Raw genomic sequence first — 21,437 nt, forward strand, 5'->3', positions numbered from 1 at the left:
ACAGTCACTCCTGGAAGCGGCTGCAGTTTGCTGCCCCCAGTGCACAAGATTGGCTGTGCCCCCGCCCCGGTCATAAGGGACCTGACAAGGCAGCACCAGTTGCCCAAGCACCAGGGGCAAGTCATGCCTAACCAACCTGATTGCCTTCTATGATGAGATCACTGCCTCTGTGGATGCAGGAAGACCAGTGGATGTGGTATACCTTGATTTTAGGAAGACTTTGGATAGTTTCCCACAGCATTCTTGCAGGCAAGCTAAGGAAGTACAGGCTAGATGAAAGGACTGTAAGGTGGATAGAAAACTGGTTGGAGCATCAGGCTCAGAAAGTAGTAATCAATGGATCGATGTCTAGTTGGCAGCTGGTATCAAGTGGAGTGCCCCAGGGGTCGATCGTGGGGCCAGTTTTGTTCAGTGTCTTCATTAATGACCTGGAAAATGGCATAGCATGCACCCACAGCAAGTTTGTAGATGACACCAAGTTGTGGGGAGTAGTAGATAGTCTGGAGGGTAGGGCTAGGATTCAGAGTGATCTAGGCAAATTAGAGGATTAGGTCCAAAAGGAATGTCATGAGTTTCAACAAGGATCAGTGCAAAGTCCTGCTTTTAGGCCAGAACAATCCCATGTACCAGTACAGGCTGGGGGCTAACCGGCTGGGCAGCAGCTCTGCAGAAAAGGACCTGTGGGTTACAGTGGACAATAAGCTAAATATGAGCTGGCAGCGTGCCCTTGTTGCCAAGAAGGCTAATGGCTGCATTGTCAGGTGTGTTGGCAGCAGGTCAAGGGAAGTGATTATTCCCCTCTATTTAGCACTGGTGAGGCCACATCTGTAGTACTGTGTTCAGTTTTCAACCCCACTACAGAAAGGATGTGGGCAAATTGGAGGGAGTCCATGAGAAGGCAACAAAAATGGTGAGGGGGCTGTGGGACATGACTTCTGAGGAAAGACTGAGGGAACTGGTCGTATTTGGTCTAGAGAAGAGGAGACTGATAGGGGACTTATTAGCAGCCTTCAACTACCTGAAGCAGTGTTTGAAAGAGGATGGAGCTAGACTGGTTGCAGTGGTGGCAGATGGCAGAACAAGGAACAATGGTCTCAAGTTGCAGCAAGGGAAGTTTAGGTTAGATATTAGGAAGAATTTTGTCACTAGGAGGGTAGTAAAACACTGGAACAGGTTACCCAGAGAGGTGGTGGAAACTCCATCCTGGAAGGTTTTCAAGACCCAGCTAGACAAAGTTTTGGCTGGGATGATCTAGTTGGGGATGGTCCTGCTTTGAGCAGGGGGTTGGACTAGATGACCTCCTGAGGTCCCTTCCAACCTTAACTGTCTATGATTCACAGGTGATTGTTAAAACTGGTGAAGTATAGAACAGTGGGTCATTAATGTGCCACTGACTCCCTGTCACTTGAAGCATTTGGGGGGGAAAGGCAGACAGCTTCCTGGATTTCATATTGTCCCATATAGTCACCCTAGCTCTGCTGCTGGTTCCCAGAAGGAAAGTCAGGGAGTGACACCATTCCACCTTCCCTCCCCCAGGCTGTGGCTCTCAGCTGGCTGGAAGGAGAAGGTGGGCCTGGGATGACAGTCCAGGGGCGGAGCTGCCCCCGCACTGGGGCAGGCAGAGGAAACAAGCTCTGCCTACCCTAGACTACAGTACAACTCAGCACAAAGGCACATGGGATGCGGGAAGAATCATCCAAAAGTTAACCCCCGCAGCGAACCTGTGCACAAGTTTGCTAATGCATTCTGCCCTAGAGCACGTTCCTTTGATAGCTGATTTAATGAGGGTGTAATTTTCGCATGTTTGGCCATTTGAAAACTGCTGTGCAGCTGTAAACATTTGTTGTTACAGTTGTAGAGCACTTTTGGGGGCCTCAGCACACAAAAAATATAACTTCTATAAGTGCCCTGGGATGCGATATATTTTTTGTGCTATGAGACTTTCTTCTGGCCAATCAGGGAACGTTGTTCTGTAGTAAACTGTGCCCAGCTTTCCTTAGATGCTTGTATTGAAGCACTCATTTAAAAATATGGATTAAAAAAAAGGTAAAATAAAGACATATTTTTTAAAAGGTTCATTTTGTCACTAATCTTTGCTCACTGTTAAGCACTAGCTATGGAATAAAGCAACCAGCAGATGGAGATAGGAAACTTGTTGGATATTTGCAAGTTTCAAAGTTCCAAGTTGCCAGGATATTTTTTGGAAAGCATAACTTTGTCAAAAGCAAAACATGTCACAGACACGTGTCCTTCAACAGAAATTCACAAAGGAAAAATTTAAATAACTTTGGTATTTTTGATGTTTTGGGGACAGAACTTATTAGTTATCTGTTTTAAACTGACTTTGTTTTACTTTTTGTTTTAAATTGTAAATGGTTTTAAAAATCCAAAGCTAAAATTATGATTGACCCATTCTGTTTTTTTCTCCTAAATGTTAGTTTGCAGCAAATTCTGAAATTCTGTTTTGTCAGGAATTTAAAAATTACAAATGCATTCCAAACGTATATTAAATTCCTATACATTTTTACAGGACATATGTAAAATTCTCTCTGTGATAGCCATGTTCCTGTTTCAATATATTACTTGGAAAAGACAAAAAGGAAAAAATATTTATTTTCTTTACAATAGTGTTTGATTTAGAATGTTATGAAGAAATTTTATTTCATTTTTGTGAGAATTCTGCCTATTATGTAGGGAACTTAATAGTAGTATAATTATATTTCTTTCAATTATGTTATAAAATATACTTCCATAAGGATTTAGCTCCTAATATAAAGTAATTCTTTCCTTCCAAATGATTGAAGAACAGCCATTGATTTTCCATGCTGTAATTTTTCTCTTTAGTTGATATAACCGTGTATTGCACATATGAAAACAATTAGTAGGAAAGCTTCAACAGGCAAATCATTCCTCAATCCCACGGGATAGATTTCTGTATCTCTTTGCCAGCTGTGCAACTTGTATAAAATGCCTGCTGATTGACATTTTTAAATTAGAAGAATGAAAGGAACCCATCCTACCAGAAAAGTTTCAGGAAATGTAAAGGTCTAAAAAATATGGATTTTTGTAAATTTTTCAGTATTAGGCAAATATTATTTTAGCCATCATGTAACCTGTATAAGTAGAGTGAAGGGGAAAATATAATCTGTACATACAATACCATTGTTTTACACAGCACAAAATTCTTAGGGTTGTATCCTGTGTGCGTTTCTTTATTTGTATGTTAAATGTCAATTAGAAGGATGGCTGAACAAAATCTTTATACCAGACATTTCTTCAGTCAATTTCAAAATGGAAACAATTTTGAAATTTTTCAGGGATCTGGGTTTTTAAAACAATTTTCAGTCATTTGTAATGCCTAAGTACTTAGCTACTCCTATTGATTTCAGTGAAAACGGTGTGATCCACCCCCAACAGGTGTGGATTTAGGCACCTAAAAACTTTCACCCAATTGACTTGCATAGGGTTTTCCGTGATTTAATAGAATAGGGGGAATTGATTTGTATAGTAAACCTAAAACTCCCACCAATATTAGGCTAGGTACAGACATTACACACAAATGGGTATAAGTGATTGGAAACGGACCTAAACCTGTAACAGAACAGAAGTTCAGTGCACATAGACCTGTTTAAAAATGGCAGAACCTTGTCTAAGATAGACCTAGATGGATGTAGTATTAGACTTAATTGGTTTAGGTTAAATCTGTATACTGAACTTCTGTATCAGATCATATAGTAAGTCACCTTAGTTTGCTGTCTTCCAGCATCCCAGGTGCCCCTTGCAGGGCAGCATGCTGGCCTTAGCCAGTGCTTGTCTGCTCCGGGCAGACATGGATAGGTAGGAGCCAGAAAAACCTCTGTCTCTTGACTGCAGGCATGCGAGAATGGAGCCCCTCACTGTGCAGGCCAGTCCCAAGCCAGCACAGCTGGAGGGGCTGCCTGGCAGAGGGCTCCACTCCCTCCCCTGCCCAACCCACCTAACAGCCGCATAGCTCTGAGCCACAGCTCCTGGCTGCAGCTGTCCACTGGGATGGGAACTGGGGATGGGGAAATAGAGCCCCCTGCTGCATCGGCCCCCCAGCTTTGCTGGCTTGGGGCCAGCCCCATGGAGCAGGGGGCTCTGTTCCCCCCCTGCCCAACCCTCCTGACAGCTGCAGGCAGGAGTCATAGCTCAGAGCCACGCACCTGTTCACAGTGCTGGGAGCCAGGGACAGCAGTGTGGGGGTGAGCAGAGCCCCCAGTCACACGGACCCAGCCCAGCCTCTCTCGTACCTGAGCAGGGCAGGGGGCTCCGTTTCCCCCTCCTCCTCCCCATAGCCTCTGCTGATAGACAACTGACAGGGGGGCAGGGCTGAGGCGAGGGGCTATGCTGGTCAATGAGGACTGCTCGGCTGGGCTCAGAATTTTTCAACAGCCTGCTGGGAGGGATGCAAGAGTGCCCCCACCTGCTGGCCTTAACCAGTGCAGGCCGCCTCCTACTTGAGGGGGGGGGGGGTCCCCCCCCCCCCCCCCCCCCCCCCCAAGTATGAACCTAAGTTCTGTTCACTCTTGAAATAATCTAGGGCACTTAGAAAAAGCCATGAAAGCTAGTGCGAAGCTGCCTCAGGCTTTTTGAACATCTGTACCTAGCCTTAGAGTATCTTAAAGTGACAGGTTCAAGTTGGTGTTAAATGTTATATTTTCAAACAGAAATTTATAGCACATGTATATATTTAGTTACCCCAAAAAGAGAGCAATTTACCTCTGTTGCTTCTCTAGAAGCCTGTAGAAAGAAGGAAGGAATCAGTTCTGAGCAGAAATCTTATTTGGTCCAGGCCAATCCCCTGTATATCTTCAGTGCACCCTATCCTTTAGTGACCTCATCTATTCATCTTCCATCTCTACAGATAATGTATATAATTAACTGTCCATACCTGTGATCCTCTCCTGTGTACCTGACAGTCTCCCAGATGCATCATCTCTTGACAACTCACTCTGCAGACCAGAACTGAGCTAATTTTTTCCTACCACCCCCCAAGCCCTCTCTACCTCCCACATTGCTGTAGACATTGTCTCATCTGGAATGTCTACATCGCAACTTACCATGCTAGGGAGTACTGCCATGTACACACACCCCACCTTTTCACTCCTGCTGTACATGCACCAAATGTCAAAGAGATGTCATGTCATTACAAAGGGGTGCTGAGCACCTGCCAGTATACATGCCTGCTCCAGAGAACCAGGGAGCGGCAGTGAGCACAGTCTGGGAGCGCAGCTCATTTTCTCAACATTCATACATAGAGAAAACTGCACTTTTATACAATCATTCTTTGCTCATCTTCTCCACACACATTCTTGGAGGCAGAATGAATTTTCAATAGCAATTACAGGTAAGTAATATTTGGAACTGATTATCTTTTTATTTTTTTCCTATGGATATTTCCCTAAGGAAATTCCTTATGCCTTACCACTCTTGACACCTCTAAAACCACCTCTTCCTATTACAGACTACAATACAATAGAGTTCTAGTAAGAATTGAATGAAAATTCAGAAAAAATTAAGTTTGGGATCATTAAAATATTTTGTGTCTGTGTGGCTGAATGTTAGTCAGTCTTATTTTGATTTTGCTAAAATGCTTTGGTTTTATGATCTAACCCAGGGCTGGACAGTTATTTTGTCTGAGAGGACTGCTTAATGAGTTTTAGTGAGCTGTCAAGGGCCGCAAGGACAGCCCTGCCCCTTGACAGGGGCCCTGCACCCTGGTCACTATCTTGGGACCAGAAGCCCTTACCTTTGCCACCAGAAGTTTCATAGGTATTAGGGTCGGAAGGGACCTTATTAGATCACCGAGTCTGACCCCCTGCCCTGGGCAGGAAAGCGTGCTGGGGTCACATGGCCCCAGCCAGGTGTCTATCCAATCTCCTTTTAAATACCTCCAAGGACAGGGACAGCACCACCGCCCTTGGAAGCTTATTCCATATTTTGGCAACCCTCACTGTAAAGAAATTTTTCCCGATGTCCAATCTGAATTTGCTCTCTTTCAGTTTGTGGCTGTTATTTCTAGTTACCCCAACAGGCGCCCTGGTAAACATCGTATCCACTATTTCTTGCTGGTCCACCCCGATGAGTTTGTAGGTGACCACTAGATCACCTCTCAGCGTCCTCTTGTGGAGGCTGAAGAGGTTCAGGTCTCCCAATTGGTCCACATAAGGTTTTTTCCGTAGGCCTTTAACCAGGCAAGTGGTCTTCCTCTGAACCCTCTCCAGGCCATCCACATCCCTCCTGAAGTGTGGTGCCCAAAACTGGATGCAGTACTCCAGCTGCAGCCTCACCAATGTCACATAGAGGGGAAGTATCACTTCCCTAGACCTGTTTCTGATGCACCTACTTATGCAAGAAAGAGTGCAGTTAGCTTTACTTATTACTTCATCACATTGGTGACTCATGTTCATTTTGGAGTTGACTACGGCACTGAGATCCCTTTCCGCAGTTGTGCTCCCAGGCTGTAGGAGTGTTGATGATTCTTCCTCCCCAGGTGCAACACATGACACTTACCCTTGTTAAACTGCATCCTGTTCTGTTCGGCCCATTTCCCCAACCTGTCCAAATCGGCCTGGATTTGCTCCCTGCTGTCTAGTTTATGTACCTCCCCCCAGTTTGGTATCATCAGCAAACTTGGACAGGGTGCTTTCTACTCCCTCATCCAAGTCACTAATGAAGATATTGAATAGTACCGGTCTCAGGACAGAGCCTTGGGGGACTCTGCTGCCCAGATTTCTCCAGGTAGAAACCGACCCATCCACCACCACTCTCTGGGTGCGTCCCATAAGCCAATTTTCTACCCACCGGACTGTGTAATAATCTACATTGCAACTGTTTAGTTTACTTATAAGAATTGGGTGTGACACTGTGTCAAAGGCCTTTTAAAAATATAAGTACAACAAAAGCTTTGTTATCCAGCTCCCACAGGGAATGGGGGGTGCCGGATAACAAAATATTCTGGTTAATTGAGCGGCCCTAACAGACATCTTTGTCTGTTTGCGCCGTCGCTTCTCCCACTGTGTCTGGGATGTTGCTGCCCCTCCCGCAGCATCGCCGCCTCTCCTGCGGGACAGGGAGGTGGTCCCCGTGCAGCCTGCTATGCCCCGGGCCATGGGGGCTCAGAGAAACTGGAAGTGCTACGGTGGGCACTTCTGGTTTCACTTTACCTTACAAGCTGGCTTGCTGGTTAATAGAACATGCCAGCTTGTAAGGTGCCAGTTAAGGAAGCTTTTACTGTAAATAAGATCTACCTTTGTCCAATCATTTTATAACCTGGTCGTAAAATGTAACCAGGTTAGTCAGGCAGGATCTGCCTGCTGTGAACCTATGCTGATTGCCCCTTAGCATTATTTTACCAGCTGATCCCGCACAGTCCCTCCCTTACCCCCAGAAGTTGCCATGTTTGAACCAGAAAAAAATCAAATCATGTCTGAAAAGTCAAACAGCTACTGTAACATATTTAATTTTATTTACAGAAAATATTTTTCTCAATTTTTGTTTTTTGTAGTGGAGGTGATTGCATAAGAATTCAAAAATAAAGTCTTATTTGTGTATATTGTGTGTGAAATGTGGTTCGGGGGGGTGTGTATGGTGGGATGTGGGGGGCTATGTGAGAAGGGTTTTGTGACAGCATGTGACTGTATTTGTATGTTAGGTGTAGGGTATGTTAGGGATGTGTGTATATATGGGAGGTTGTGGGGGCAGTGTGGGTATGTGTGGTGTGAGGGAAAGTGGAGGGGTGTGGGGACCCCTCCACACAATCCCCTCATGGCACACAGCCTGCGCCACTGGCAGCAGCAGGAGCAGCAGTAGGTGGGGGCCCTAGGGGCACTTGTGGCTCGCACATGCAGTGCTGCCCAGCGACACAGCTCCAGTCAAAGCTGCACATGGCAGCAAGAAGCACAGCCAGGCTAAGCTGCCTGTATTGCACTCCCCGTGGTGCATGTGCAGGTCCTAGCACTCGTGCACCACTGGGCAAAGCCCCACACAGTGGAATTGGTTGCTTTGCCTGCTGCCACAGAAGCAGGGAAAAAATGTGCCTGCCACTTCCAGCAGACTCCCAGCAGCTGCACACAGGGGCACACAGTGGGGAAGGCAGCTGGCTCCATAGCGTGGGGCTCCCCCCAGTGGCATGGGGTACTTGGAGTTTCACATGTGCCATGGGGAGCACTGCATGATCGAGGTGGGTCAGCCTGACTGCATTCTTCCTGCCGTTGCAGCTGTGGGCAGAGCTGTGCACTGCTGGGTGGCAGCACCTGCACAGGCCAGGAGCATCCTGAGGGCCCCCTGCCTGCTGCTGCTACTGCTGCTGGTGGGGGGACTGTGCAGCATGGGGGGGAAGGTGTAGAGGAGTCCCCCCACCCTCCCTCATACCCACACGCTGTCCACCTGATTTCCATGCTCCTGCCAGCCCCCTGGGCACAAACTCCACATTCCTACCAGCCCCAGTTGCAATCCCATGCTCTCTGCCCCCACCCAGCTGCAGCTCCTCCTGTCTCCATCGCACCTCTCCCCACCCCCACTGCTTCCCTACCTGCTGCCCAGAACAAGTGCTGCAGCAGGGAGATGAGGAGGAGCTGCTGGACACTGGGGAAGCCAAGCAGGTCCCCTGACAACTGCAGCAGTGACAGCAGCAGTCCTGCATGGAAGCTGTGTGCTGGCTGGGCCAGAGCCCTTCCATGCATGAGAGCAGGAGTGAGGTGTGTGGGCTGGGTAGGGTACAATTAATTGGTGGGCACCTGTGGGCCCAATGAAATTGCTTGTTGGAACAGATCTGGCCGACAAGCCATATTTTGCGTGCCCCTGATCTAACCTCATCTAGCCCCATTTATTCCAGCAGGCTATGGAAGCTTATGCCTCTCTAAATCAGTCAGTTTTTAAGGTGCTGTCCTGCCCTGCCCTACATTTTGCCTGACTTTAAAATAGACTAATGCAACTAACTACCCCTCTCCTTTTTGATGGAAAAAAGACAAGTTGAATAGTTTTGACTGTTTTGTTTCAATAATTTTATTCATGTTATTCACCTGTTTAGGATAAAGTAATAAATATAATTATTAACTATAGTGCATGCAGTGTGATAGTTTTAATTTAATTTAAAAAAACAAACTGAAATTAATCTAAAAGATGCATTCGAAACAATGTGTTATGAATAATCAAAGTACTTCATTCAGACTTTCTCTGTTAAAAGAAATGATCAAATTCAGCATATGCTTATAGACCATTGCAGTGTTGATAACTATAGCTTTTTGTAGGACACTAATCCATCAAAAAATATTTCACTAATTCCACAGACCAGTATTTTCCAAATACAAACTTAGTGCACAGCAGGTCTCTTGAAGGCTTAAATCATATATGCTTCCATTTTGATCAGAGCAAGCTTTTGCATCTCCAGTCTCTATGAGTTGGTAATTGACTTTGGCTTTGAAAACAATTTTTCCCAGGGGTCAGACATTGACAAGGTTACCAGATTGCACTAGTATATTTACTGTTAATCACAAACGTTCATCTGGCATGAAAGAAATTAATGATTTTATACACAAAGGTGCATTACATTTCACCCAAATGTGAGGCAGCATTTGATTAGAGAAATATAATTGCTTGTATCATGTCTCCCTATCTCTTTATTTCTCCTGATGATTGTTTGTATTTGAACTAAAGTACACTGATATTCATATTATCCCATAAGATTGAAAAGTGAAGATTCCTCCTTTAGACACTATGGCTAGGTACAGATTTTCAGCGAGGTTAGATCACATTAAAAATGACCACCCAATCTAACTTAGTTTGCTCAGGCGCAGACTTTACACATAGATCTCTAGTTAGGTTAATCTAGGAGTGGGGGGATGGGGTGTTCTGGAGGGTTTGGAGGGTTCAGAGAGTCTCTCAGATCCTGGCAACGCACGCAGTACTCCCAAGCCCTACCCTTCCGTGGACTCTTCTGGGCTCCCTGATCTCGCCAAATACTCCCAGACCACCCCCCATGGACCCCTATTAGCCCCCCCCCCCCTGCCCTTGCTAGCAGCCCTCCCCATCTTGACTTACCTGGGATCAGGTGGCCATTTTTTAAATTCAATCTAACCTCCCCCAATCTCCCTGAATACCTGTACATACTCTATAGGATAGATAAGGCTTAGGCTTTCTTCTTTCAATGTTCCTTAACTCTAGGGAGGAAGATTGCTAGTAGAGGCAAGGCCGTACTTTCACATCATAACAGTACTATTTCCAAGTGTGTTCTTATCTCATGCAGTTCTCTTCCTTTAATTGTTCTTCCTCTTGCTTACATACATACTGTTTTTTACAAGGAACTTTAGTAGTTCAATCTTTCATTTTTGTATAAAGCTATAAAGAACCCTAGTTTGTAGACTTCTTTCTGATCTCTGCCATGTTCAATTGATCTTAATCTTTCACAGTTTTATAACATATAACATCCTGTTATGTGTTGCTTTTTCCCTTCATTTATACACATAGGGTTACCTATGGAGGACAAACCCCTCAAAACACCAAAGAACATCAAGCAGGACCATCCCCAGCAATATCATCCTAGCCCAGGCTTTGTCTACCAGGGTTTAAAAAAACCCCAAGGATGGAGATTCCATAATCTCCCTGGGTAGCCCGTTCCAGTGTTTTACTACCCTCCTAGTGAGAGAGTTTTTTCCTAAATCTAACCTAAACTTCCCTTGTTGCAACTTGAGACCATTGCTCCTTGTTCTGTCATCTGCCACCACTGAGAACAGTCTAGCTCCATCCTCTTTGGAACCACCCTTCAGGCAGTTGAAAGCTGTTATTAAGTCCTCCCTTAGTCTTGTCTTCTCCAGACTAAATAAGCCCAGTTCCCTCAGCCTCTCCTCAGAAGTCATATTCCCCAGCCCCCTCACCAATTTTGTTTCCATCTTGCGGACTCTCTTTAATTTGTCCATATCCTTTCTGTAGTGGGGGTCCCAAAACTGGACACAACTCTGTATATGTGACCTCACCAGTGGTGAATAGAGGGGAATAATCACTTCCCTTAATCTTCTAGCAACCCTCCTAACAATGCAGTTTGCCTGCAGTTTGCTGCTTGCCTTCTTTGCAATAAGTGCACGCTGTTGGCTCATATTCAGTAGGGCTGTGCAAAACTACCTTCCATTTCCGCTTCCATTTCAACAGAACAGTGTTTCATTTAGAGTTTCATTTCATTTCAAAAGCACTGTTCCACTTGATTTCGTTGAAACTGTTTCACTGTTTCGATGCTGTTTTGATGTTTCACCCATAGGCTATAATGGGGAATCATGAAAATGCCTAAAACTTTGTCATTGCTTGCCTGATTTGGAAGAAACTTGCAGGGATGGAAGCCCCTTCTGAGGGCATGAGGTCTGCCAAGCTTCAAGGAGATAGGTGCAGGGGTTTCTGGAAAAACTGCACCTCAAGGTGTTGACAAGCAAAATTCCTGTCGCTTGCCAGCAGTGGCAGCCTCTTGTCATCTGGCAGGCAGATCGGGGGCCCACATCCCCAGGAGGAGTCCAGCACAGCTCCCATAGCCTGCCTGTGGGTGTGGGCAGGCCCCTGATCTGCCTGCTGGTTCACAGGAAGCTGCTACTGCTGGCTGGGACTGGCGCTAGGTGCAGCCACAGCCAGCAGCAGCAATCTCTTGTCATCTGGCAGGCAGATTCAGGGCCTGCCTGCACCCCTGGGAGGGCTTGGGGCAGTGCCAGAATCCTCTGGGGGGGGCGCCCCCCAGATCTGCACCAGATGACAGGAGGCTGCTGCTGCCAGTGAGGACTGGTGGTAAAGCCAAGTAAGCCCAGCTTCGAAACTGGAAATGTTTTGAAACTTTTGAAACATTTCAAGTGCCCTTGTTTAATTTCGAAGCTGTTTCAAGGGCTTTTGTTTCATTTTGATGTTGCTGTTTCGAGCTCAAAATGCATTGAAACAGCTTCAAAATGAGACACTCGGTGAAGTTACCCACAGCCCTAATATTCAGTTTATTGTCCACTGTTATCCTCGGATCCTTTTCTGCAGAGCTGCTGCTTAGCCAGTCAGTCCCCAGCCTGTACACGGTTATGCATGGGATTGTTCTGTCCTAAGTGTAAGACTTTGCACTTGTACTTATTGAACTTCACGAGATTTCTTTTAGTCCAGTCTTCCAATTTATCTCAGTTTCTCTGAATACTCGCATGTATCTAATACTCTCTCCATCTTGGTGTCATCTACAAACTTGTTGAGAGTACACTCCATCAGGGGTTCCACAGGGCTTGGTCCTCAGGCCTGCACTGTTCAACATCTTCATCAGCGACTTGGGCAAGGGGGTAAAAAGCACCCTGTTCAAATTTGCAGATGACACTAAGATGTGGGGGGAAGTGGGCTGCTAGAAGGGAGGAATAGGCTACAATCAGACCTAGACAGGTTACAGGGGTGGGTGGATGAGAACAGGATGGGTTTCAACACTGACAAGTGCAAGGCACTGCACCTGGGGGGGAAAAACCAGCAGCATACCTACAGGTTGGGGAACTCCCTTCTTATCAGTGCAGAGGCAGAGAAGGATCTTGGAGTCATCATTGATGCCAAAATGAACATGGGCCAACAGTGTGGGGTTGCGGTCAGGAAGGCCAACCGTACCTTGTCATGCATCCACAGATGCATCTCAAGCAGGTCCAAGGAGGTGATCCTCCCCCTCTATGTGACACTGGTCAGGCCGTAGTTGGAGTACAGTGTCCAGTTCTGGGCGCCGCGCTTCAGGAGGGATGTGGACAGCTTGGAGAGGGTCCAGAGGAGGGCCATTTGCATGATCAGGGGGCAGCAGGGCAGTCCCTATGAGGAGAGGCTGAAGGATCTGAACCTGTTCAGCCTCCACAAGAGAAGGCTGAGGGGGGATCTAGTGGCCATTTACAAACTAGTCAGAGGGGACCAGCAGGCATTGGGGGAGTCCCTGTTCCCCCGAGCACTGCCAGGACTGACTAGAAATAACGGTCACAAGCTGGCAGAGGGTAGATTTAGACTAGACATCAGGAGATGCTACTTCACTGTCAGGGCGGCTAGGATTGGAACCAACTTCCAAGCGAAGTGGTGCTGGCTCCTACCCTGGGGGTCTTTAAGAGGAGGCTAGACAAACACCTTGCCGGGGTCATTTGACCCCAGTGCTCTTTCCTGCCATGGCAGGGGGTCGGACTTGATGATCTGCTCAGGTCCCTTCTGACCCTACCAACTATGAAACTATGAAACTATCTTCCGGATCATTGATGAATATATTGAACAAAACTGGACCCAGGACCAACACTTGGGGCACTCCACTTGATACTGGCTGCCAACTAGACATCGAGCCATTGATTACTACGCTTTGAGTCTAAGTATGGTATGGGCCAAGATCCTCAGCTGGTTTAAAAGATCATGCTGTTGTTGGAATCAGTTGCATCAGTTAACGATTTGGCCCTGAAAGATTAGTTCTTCATTCTCTTTACTTTTAAAGTGCATAAGATATTCAATTATTAGGAAATGCTTGCATTGAGGAGTTTGCTCATCCTACCCATGCTGTGTCTACAAGCTGCTAGGATCCTAAGATGAGTGCACTTTTCAAAAGCGTAGAAGGCCAGGTTTTTTAGGTTAGGGACAGATATTCAAAAAGCCCGCACCTGAATTGATTCAATCTTTGCAGGTTAGTCTAACCTGAATAGCTTGGACTGATTTGCAAGTGGATAGACATTCACTTTTGATTCAGGAAATGCAGGCACATGCCTGCAGTGGCTCAGGCTAGAAGCTGGAGGGTGCTAGAGCAAGCTGTCCCTTCCCTTCCATAGTGCTGAGCTGGTATAGGTGTGGCCAGGCCCTGGCAGGATGCTATGATTAGGGAGGGTTTAAACCCCTACCCTGGATTGCACAGTCCCCAGCCAGAGTGTGCCTAGAGCGGGAGGGGGAAGCAGCTCTCACCAGGCTTTTCCCCTCCGCACTCGTTGCTCAATGGGCAGTGTGTATTGCTAGGCCCCAGCCCCCAGCTAGCACTCTGAGGCAAAGCGGGAGCGGGGAGCAGGGTGGGAGGACTGCTTGTGTGGAGTGCATGCATCTGTTGACAATACTGAGCTTTCCAATCTCCCTCTCCTTGCTTCTTCATACTGTCTGCAGCAAACTGACAGGCACTTTATTAATTGCAAACCAGGTCATTTCTCACATCTCTCTCTGTCCCCTGTTGAACAGAGAACATCTCTCCGTCTCTCTCTGTTGAACTGACAAATTGTGGCATTTGAAGCAAGCAAGCAAGCCAGCAGGGAGCTGATAACACAAAACTTATCAGCCCATCAAGAAAACAAAGCCTTTCTCATTAGTTCAAGCTCTTCTTAAACAGCTTTTTCACAGGAAGGAATGAATGGATGGACATTACTAACTGACCTGCTGATTAGTTGCAAAAAGACCTAAGCGGACACTGATCTGTCTGCCTTTGTCCCAGTGAACATGGAGACACACACACAGACATCTCTCAGCATCAGCTAGCATGGGGGTGGTGTGGCCAGATGCCAGGTGGGGTCTGTGCTTCTGGGGTCCCTGGTATGGGAGAGGGGGGATCCCTTCTTGAGCAGCAAGCAAAGGGAGGGTGGGGCAGGGGGAAGCCAGGCAGATGCTGCTGTCTCCTGGCTGTAGTCCCCTACCCACTTCTCAACCAGCCAGAGCTCCGGCTAGGAAGGTGAGGGGCAGGGCCAGCCCTGCTCCCTGGAGCAGACAGCCCAGCCCAAACCAGCCCAGGGGCTGAAAAACATGTTAGGATGTTGGGGGACTCTGATTTAACATAAATGAGGAAGGGGTCTGAGACAGAAGTTCCATAAACTGGTTTGACCCAAATGAGTTCAGTTTGATACTACATTCAACCAGGTTTATCTTAAATCAGTTTTGGCCATTTTGCAACTGGTTTATGTACACTGAACTTATGTTCTGTTACAGGTTTAAATCAGTTTCTGATCACTTAAACTGGTTTATGTGTAACTTCTGTCCCTAGTCTTAATGCCATAGCCATACCTCTCCTTACATGATGTGGAAGGGATTATGAAAGGACTCTCTCAGTACTTGGGGAAGGAGGAAGAAACTGATCATAGGGGTGAAGTAGGTATGGAGTACTGCCCCTCACTGCGCAGATGCTAGAGCTGATCAAAATGTTTCCCTCAAAGGTTTTATGATGAGCATGTGTTTTGTTTTGTTGTTGGGGTTTTTTGGGGGTTTGGGGTTTTTTGTTGTTTTTTTTGGGGTGGGGGGAATGACATTTCTCAAAAAACCCCAAACCCCTCCCCCCAAAATCTGACATTTCCAGATTTTTTCCAATTAAATAATTTAACAGGAAAACTTCTCTAAGCTGTTTGAAATCCATGTAAATGATAATTTTTTTTTATTATTTTTATTCAGAGTACGAAGAACATGGTATATTTCAAATATGTTTTATTTAAATTCCTTCTTATAAATAGGCAGCCTACAGATTCCATAGGTGAACTGTATGGTATCAGTTCTTGAATTCATTTGCTGGTCCAGGGAAGTAGTACACTGATGGATATATCTCCAGCCTGCTACCAGACACAGCAGCACAGCTACGCCATGAGGGCATGGTGGGGTGTGGGAACAAAGACAAGCCTACACAAACTCATCCCTGTTGGGAGAAAACAAACTTCCCTTCTCACACAGGTATCTGTTATGTAGGTAGCTGGGGTAGCAGAACAAAAGCACTTTGTATCCACAGCATGGTGTTAATCGCACCACAGTTCGATCTATAAAGACTGATGACTAAAGTCACTGCATACCAGTTCAGCAAAGTGTACATTCTGTATTTAATGCTTACTCAGTTCTGTCCTTTACGTTAAGAAATGGTCAGTTATTCATCTTTTACTGGTAATGGACTTCTAAGAGCCATGGTAATGCGTCTGAATTTGCAATTTCTTGGTAAAAGTTGAATCAACATATCTAATATCCTTTGGAGTCTGTGGTAAAGACTTAATGGTATGAGCCAGATTGTTTACCCTGAAATAAGATGTTAAATAAGGTCATGCAAGATATATAAATCACAGATGTGGCACATTTCCATTACGCTTGTCAGAGGAAACTGATACATAATTATAATCTGATTAGAGGTTATTTTAGAGGTGATGTTACTGGTTTTGATTTGACTGCATAAGTATGCTGCTATATACTGTAGTATTAGTTTAATTACTACTTAAAAACTGTGACCAAATCACAACATTCTGGGTTTTTTTCAACTTGTCATTTTTCTTATGTGAAACATGGTGACATTGCACATTTAGGCAGGAGCTTTGCTTTTTAAGCAATCTGCAGACTAGTAAGTAGAGAGATTTTCAATTTTTTGTACTGAATTCTGCAGCCTTTACTGAGCAATCCCATTACTATCTATGAGAATAAGAATTTATAGAATTGGATCTTTTGAAAGCAGCATCAAATATTTGATGCCAAGAGCGTGTAACTGAAGATGGATTTCAAGTGGTATCTAGTAGCAGAAAACTGCCTTGGTAATAGCATCTACATTCCTGAAATGGTTTAATAGACCATCGGTAGTTATTTGTGAAAGCTTTTGAATGTAATTGCATTAAATATATATATTACTTTTGTCTGACATAATAAAGCATCTGTTTACAAAATGAAACCTTTCTACATGCATTAATAATGATTATGGTTTCATCTTTTACAGATGTTGATTAAATAAAGCAATCAGTTATTAAAATTTTTAGCATCTGCTAAAATAAAATGCTGTCAGTCAACATGGCTATAGAAGACCTTTTCTAGTAAGGCCTTATCACTAAGGATCAGTAACCTATCATACAGAGAGAAGAGCATGTGTGGGCAGCTTTAAATATATAACAATTTTATGCAGGACAGTTTATTTCTAGCGACAGGGAGTTGATAGCCCTTAAGTTCAGAAAAGCATTTGCTGTGGAATGTGAAAAAAAAATAAAGTAATAAAGTGATTAGCATACAGCTTCAGTACATTTCTGTAGTAAGTAACAACAGAATGCAGTCTGATTTCTCTGCCCTTTTACTTTAGGCCTTGTTGGGGGAGAGATGGCATCATTTAAAAAATGAAGTAGAAAACACTCTGGCCCAAACCTTGCACATCAAACCACTGCTATTCATGTATTTGGATGAAGTCCTGGTGCCCACTTAAGTCAAGCAAGTCCTGTCATTAATTTCAGTGGGTATAATCCTTTTAGGTTTGGATGTGCAGGGAATACAGGACCGAGAGCACAAATACCTTTCTACCTCATCAGAGAGAATGGAAAAGGAATTGTGTCTAGGATGCCTGAAACAAAGCTCTTTAAACACATCACTAAGTTGGTTTAAAGATGTATATACTCTTTACTATTTTTAGAATGGGGAAAGGGAAATCTGAGATACTGTGAAATTGGTGATTCTTGGTATGTAACTCTGTCGATAGTGATTTTTTTTCTTTGTTACTTCTTTTAGTTTTACTGTCAGAGTCTGTGCAGCTTTTGAAGGCCAGAGTATTTCAGATAAGATTGGTAAGAAATTATTCGTGTTCTTACATATTTTTAATAAGTTGTAGCCAGTTGCAAAACAAAAACAAGCCTGTGACTATTTTGGAATGGAAAGACAGGTTTGGAAGAAATAGCATTTATGTACAGTTAGATGCTGGTTGTGTTACAAATATGAATTCAAGCTGGATCAAAGTCTAATGTGCTGCCACAAAGCAGCCCATTTTCAAATGAAAGCTCTGGTTCTTTTTCCTTTGAAGTGTTTGTTTTTGTGATTAGCTATAATACATAATGATTTTGTTCACTCATTTTTCATTTCGTGATAAATGTTTGATTTACTTGTGTTCTCCAGCACTAAAAGCTGAATTGCAATTAGATTCATTGAAACAGAAAGGAGCTGTTAAAAGGACCCTTTTCTTTGATTACCATCAATCACATCATCTCTTCCCCATTGTGATTGAAAGACAGAAACGGCTGCATTGCCAGGACTTTGTTGTTTATCTCAGAGTAAGTTGTTTAAAATATTCTTGGCTGCCATCTCAGAGTTTGAGTATTCTACATATAAGCTTTACCATCAAAAAATTCCTCCTGAAATTCTGCCCAAGTATTCTCTCCCAATGCATGCATCTACCATTTAAATTACTTATTGTACCTTCAGGACACCAGGTTGAAATATTAAACATCATGACAATTTAGTTTTTTCAATCCCTATTTTTAAGAAAAGCTTTGAAGCAGATTAAGTCTAAAAATTTGTTTCTATAAAATTAGTAGAATTCAATTTTGAAATTAGTAGTAGAAGCATTGTCAGCAAAGAACACACAAAAAAGATTTTAATTGGAGGTAAACATTAACTACTACCTTTAAGAAAGCATGTTGAGACCTATGAAGGAAAGATGCTATGTAAATTCTAAGTAATAATAGTTATAATGGTGACTGTCATCACTCTTGCCTTCAGTGAACCCTTCTTATATGACGGATCAGGCTTTAACTAAGAGTAAAGATCTGTCTGCTTATTCCCTGTGAAGGGAAAGTGGAATTAAAGCTAATCAGTTGGGAGAGGTTCTGTCTTCTGATTTATGAGAACTCTCTGAACATTCATAGAAAACTCATGCACATTTTTAAACTGAGACTCTTTAGCTAAAGATCTATTTTGGAGGCCTTTTGAACATTGCTTTCAACCTTTATTCAAAGTGGCTGCCTTATTGGGATTGTTGATTAGGTAAAGCACATGTTTTATCTTTTGTCTGTGTGTCAAACAATCTCTGGGATGATTGCTGCTCCCCAGTTTCAAAGAGTGGAGTTCTTTTTGGAAATAAATTTATGAAACGAAAATGGTTGCTGGTTACTCACCTGTAGTTGGTGTTGCTTAATACTGTCTAAATCAGGGGTGGGCAAAATGGTGTATCTGGCCAGTGGCCAGACTCCATTTCCCACCATCCCCTACCCACATCACTGTGGCTGGTTTTCATGGAGACACCAAGAGCAGCAGCGCTGTGACAGTGCAGGGCCAGGGTTTCCATGGAGACTGGCCCCAGCAGCCCTGGCAGGGCACACAGCAGAGTGGGGAGTTGCTCTGGGGCTGGGATCTTGCAGTGGTGACAGCGTGGTCCAGAACCGTGATCCACTGCCTGCATGCCCCTGACCAGGCCACGCAGGCAGTGGGTCATGGCTCTGCTCCGGCTCTGAACCATGCTGTCACCACCGCAAGATCCTGGCCCTAGAGCAGCTTCCTGCCTTGCTGTGCACTCTGCTAGCACTGCTGGGGCTGGTCTCCATGGAAACCCTGGCCCTGCACTGTCATGGTGCCACTACTGTTGGGGCCTCCATGGAAACTGGCCACAGTGATGTGGATAGAGGTTGCTGGGAAATGAAGTCTGCCACAGGCCCAATGTGGCCTTTGGGCTGGACTTTGACCACTCCTGGTCTAGATAGATAACACTCATGTTAGGAAGCACTTGGGCAGTATATAAAAAATGTACAGGCAATAAAGATGGAGTGTTACCAAGATTGATTTTATGTACACATACTTGGTTATGGAACAAACCAACAATATTGCCTCCACAGATCCACATGTGCCCTCCCTCCATTCCTTCCAGGCAGCCAAGAACTGATAGGAGTTGGTTCTACATGTCTCTTTTTAGATATGGCTACTGCTTTGAAACATTTCTGAGTTTATGAAGCTAAGCAAGCTACTTCCAGAATGTGTATCTGTGGAGGCAATGCATTCTGAAAATTCCAGTTATTGGTGAGTGACCGTGCTGTCCTAACTACATCACATGTATCAAAGAAAAGCCAGGAACCACTGTTTTATTTCCTCGTTAAAAACAAATCCCAGACTTCATACCTAATTAATAATTTGCCATTAATGCTTTTAGAGCGTGTTTTTGTAATTAAGTAATTACTTTCCACAGGACGAAACAGAATTTCGAGATAAATTATCTCCTATCAGTGTTAGTTTGAATTACAGCTTGGATGAATCAACATCTGTAGATAGCCTGGCTGTGAAACCAATACTGAACTATTACCAAGAGAGCACTGTTACAGAGCAGGTAAGGCCCATGCATCCATGTTCTTGCAATGTAATGTGAGCAATCTAGCATATCTTTCCTAAAACAATATATTATCAAGTCCCCAGAAATTATGTAACTAGGGTTTAATTAGTTCAGAATGCATATTTCATATAAACAAAGCACCATGTGACTTTTAAAACATTTCCAGAGCTATGTTTTATCTAACGTTTTTATAACAGTGTAGGATTTATAAGCCAAATTACTGTGAAAAATATGGAAGATGCATATGTTCACTTATGGGTATATCTTAAAAACTGTTACATAAACAGTCATTGACACTACTCATGTAGGAAAGGACTTGCAGAAATTACCCCTTCTTATAGAGCATTTCTAGTGAAAATTGAAAAAGAAAGAAAAGGCTGTAAATGTTATGGGGGTTCTCAGACTTGAAGTGAGTAAGCAATGTATGATACAATCCCCCCAAAAAGCAAATGCAATTTTGGGTTGCATTATCAGTAGTATTGTATGTAAGACATGCGAGGTGATAGTAGAACTGTACATGGTGCTAGCTTGGCCTCAGCTGAAGGATTGTCTGCTCTGGTCTTTTAAGAAAGGTGTAGAGAAACTGAAACAAATCTAGAGACAAGCAACAAAGATGATAAAGGGTCTGGAATGCAAACCCATATGGGGAAAGGTTTAGAGCTCAGTATGTTTAGTTTGGAGAAAGGAAATCAGGGGTGAAAACAAGAGCAATTTTTGATACTTGAAAGACTGCCATAAAGAAGAGACAGAATAACTGTAAAAGGATTTATCTGGGATGGTTTAGGAATAGCACAATCTGCATTTGTGCACATGGTTGGGCTAGACAACTCGAGTTCATTTTCAATCCTATGATTCTATGACATGGATTTTTAAAGAAAAACTCTAATATCATTGGTACAAATTTTGACAATACAGGCTTATATTCTGGTAGACTGTGGAGAGGACAACCTATGCATTCCTGACTTGAAACTTTCAGCCACCCCGTAAGTTGAAATAAATAGTAATGTATGTTATAGCTAATACAATATAGGTATCTGAATATGAGTTCAAAATCAGACCTCTGGAGTTTAATGCAACTAACTCAAGGGTAGGCAACTTTTTCTGGCTGTGGGCCAGAAAGACCCACCCCTGATCAGGGGTGGATGCTAGGGTCTACCGTTGCTGATCCTTGTCTTCCCATTGGGAGAATGCCCACAGCCCCACATCCACGGACTGGATCCAATAGTTCCATAGGCTGGATCCAGCCCACAGGACCTACGTTGCCAACCCCTTAGTTAACTTGTTTTCCATATTCTGCTATAACTTACATGGATAGTCCATGGTGCATTTGCTCTGATCCATCCTGTTTTTCTTGAGTGCATTCCCTTTTATTTAAGTTTGGATTTTCTGTAGTGCTTTGATACGGGGCCACCTTTGT

General features: G+C 44.2%; 1 protein-coding gene across 1 annotated transcript in view; it reads left to right on the top strand.

Moving 5' to 3' along the window:
* Positions 1-21,437, top strand: part of ITGA8 (integrin subunit alpha 8) — a 174,471-nt gene that overhangs the window by 65,609 nt on the left and 87,425 nt on the right. The window contains 4 exon segments of the mRNA XM_006031697.3: positions 17,440-17,495; positions 17,821-17,975; positions 19,880-20,017; positions 20,936-21,003. Coding sequence (XP_006031759.2) covers positions 17,440-17,495; positions 17,821-17,975; positions 19,880-20,017; positions 20,936-21,003 — 417 coding nt within the window.

This window comes from Alligator sinensis, unplaced genomic scaffold (genome assembly GCF_000455745.1).
Source record: "Alligator sinensis unplaced genomic scaffold, ASM45574v1 scaffold114_1, whole genome shotgun sequence".
Classification (NCBI taxonomy): Eukaryota; Metazoa; Chordata; order Crocodylia; family Alligatoridae; genus Alligator; species Alligator sinensis.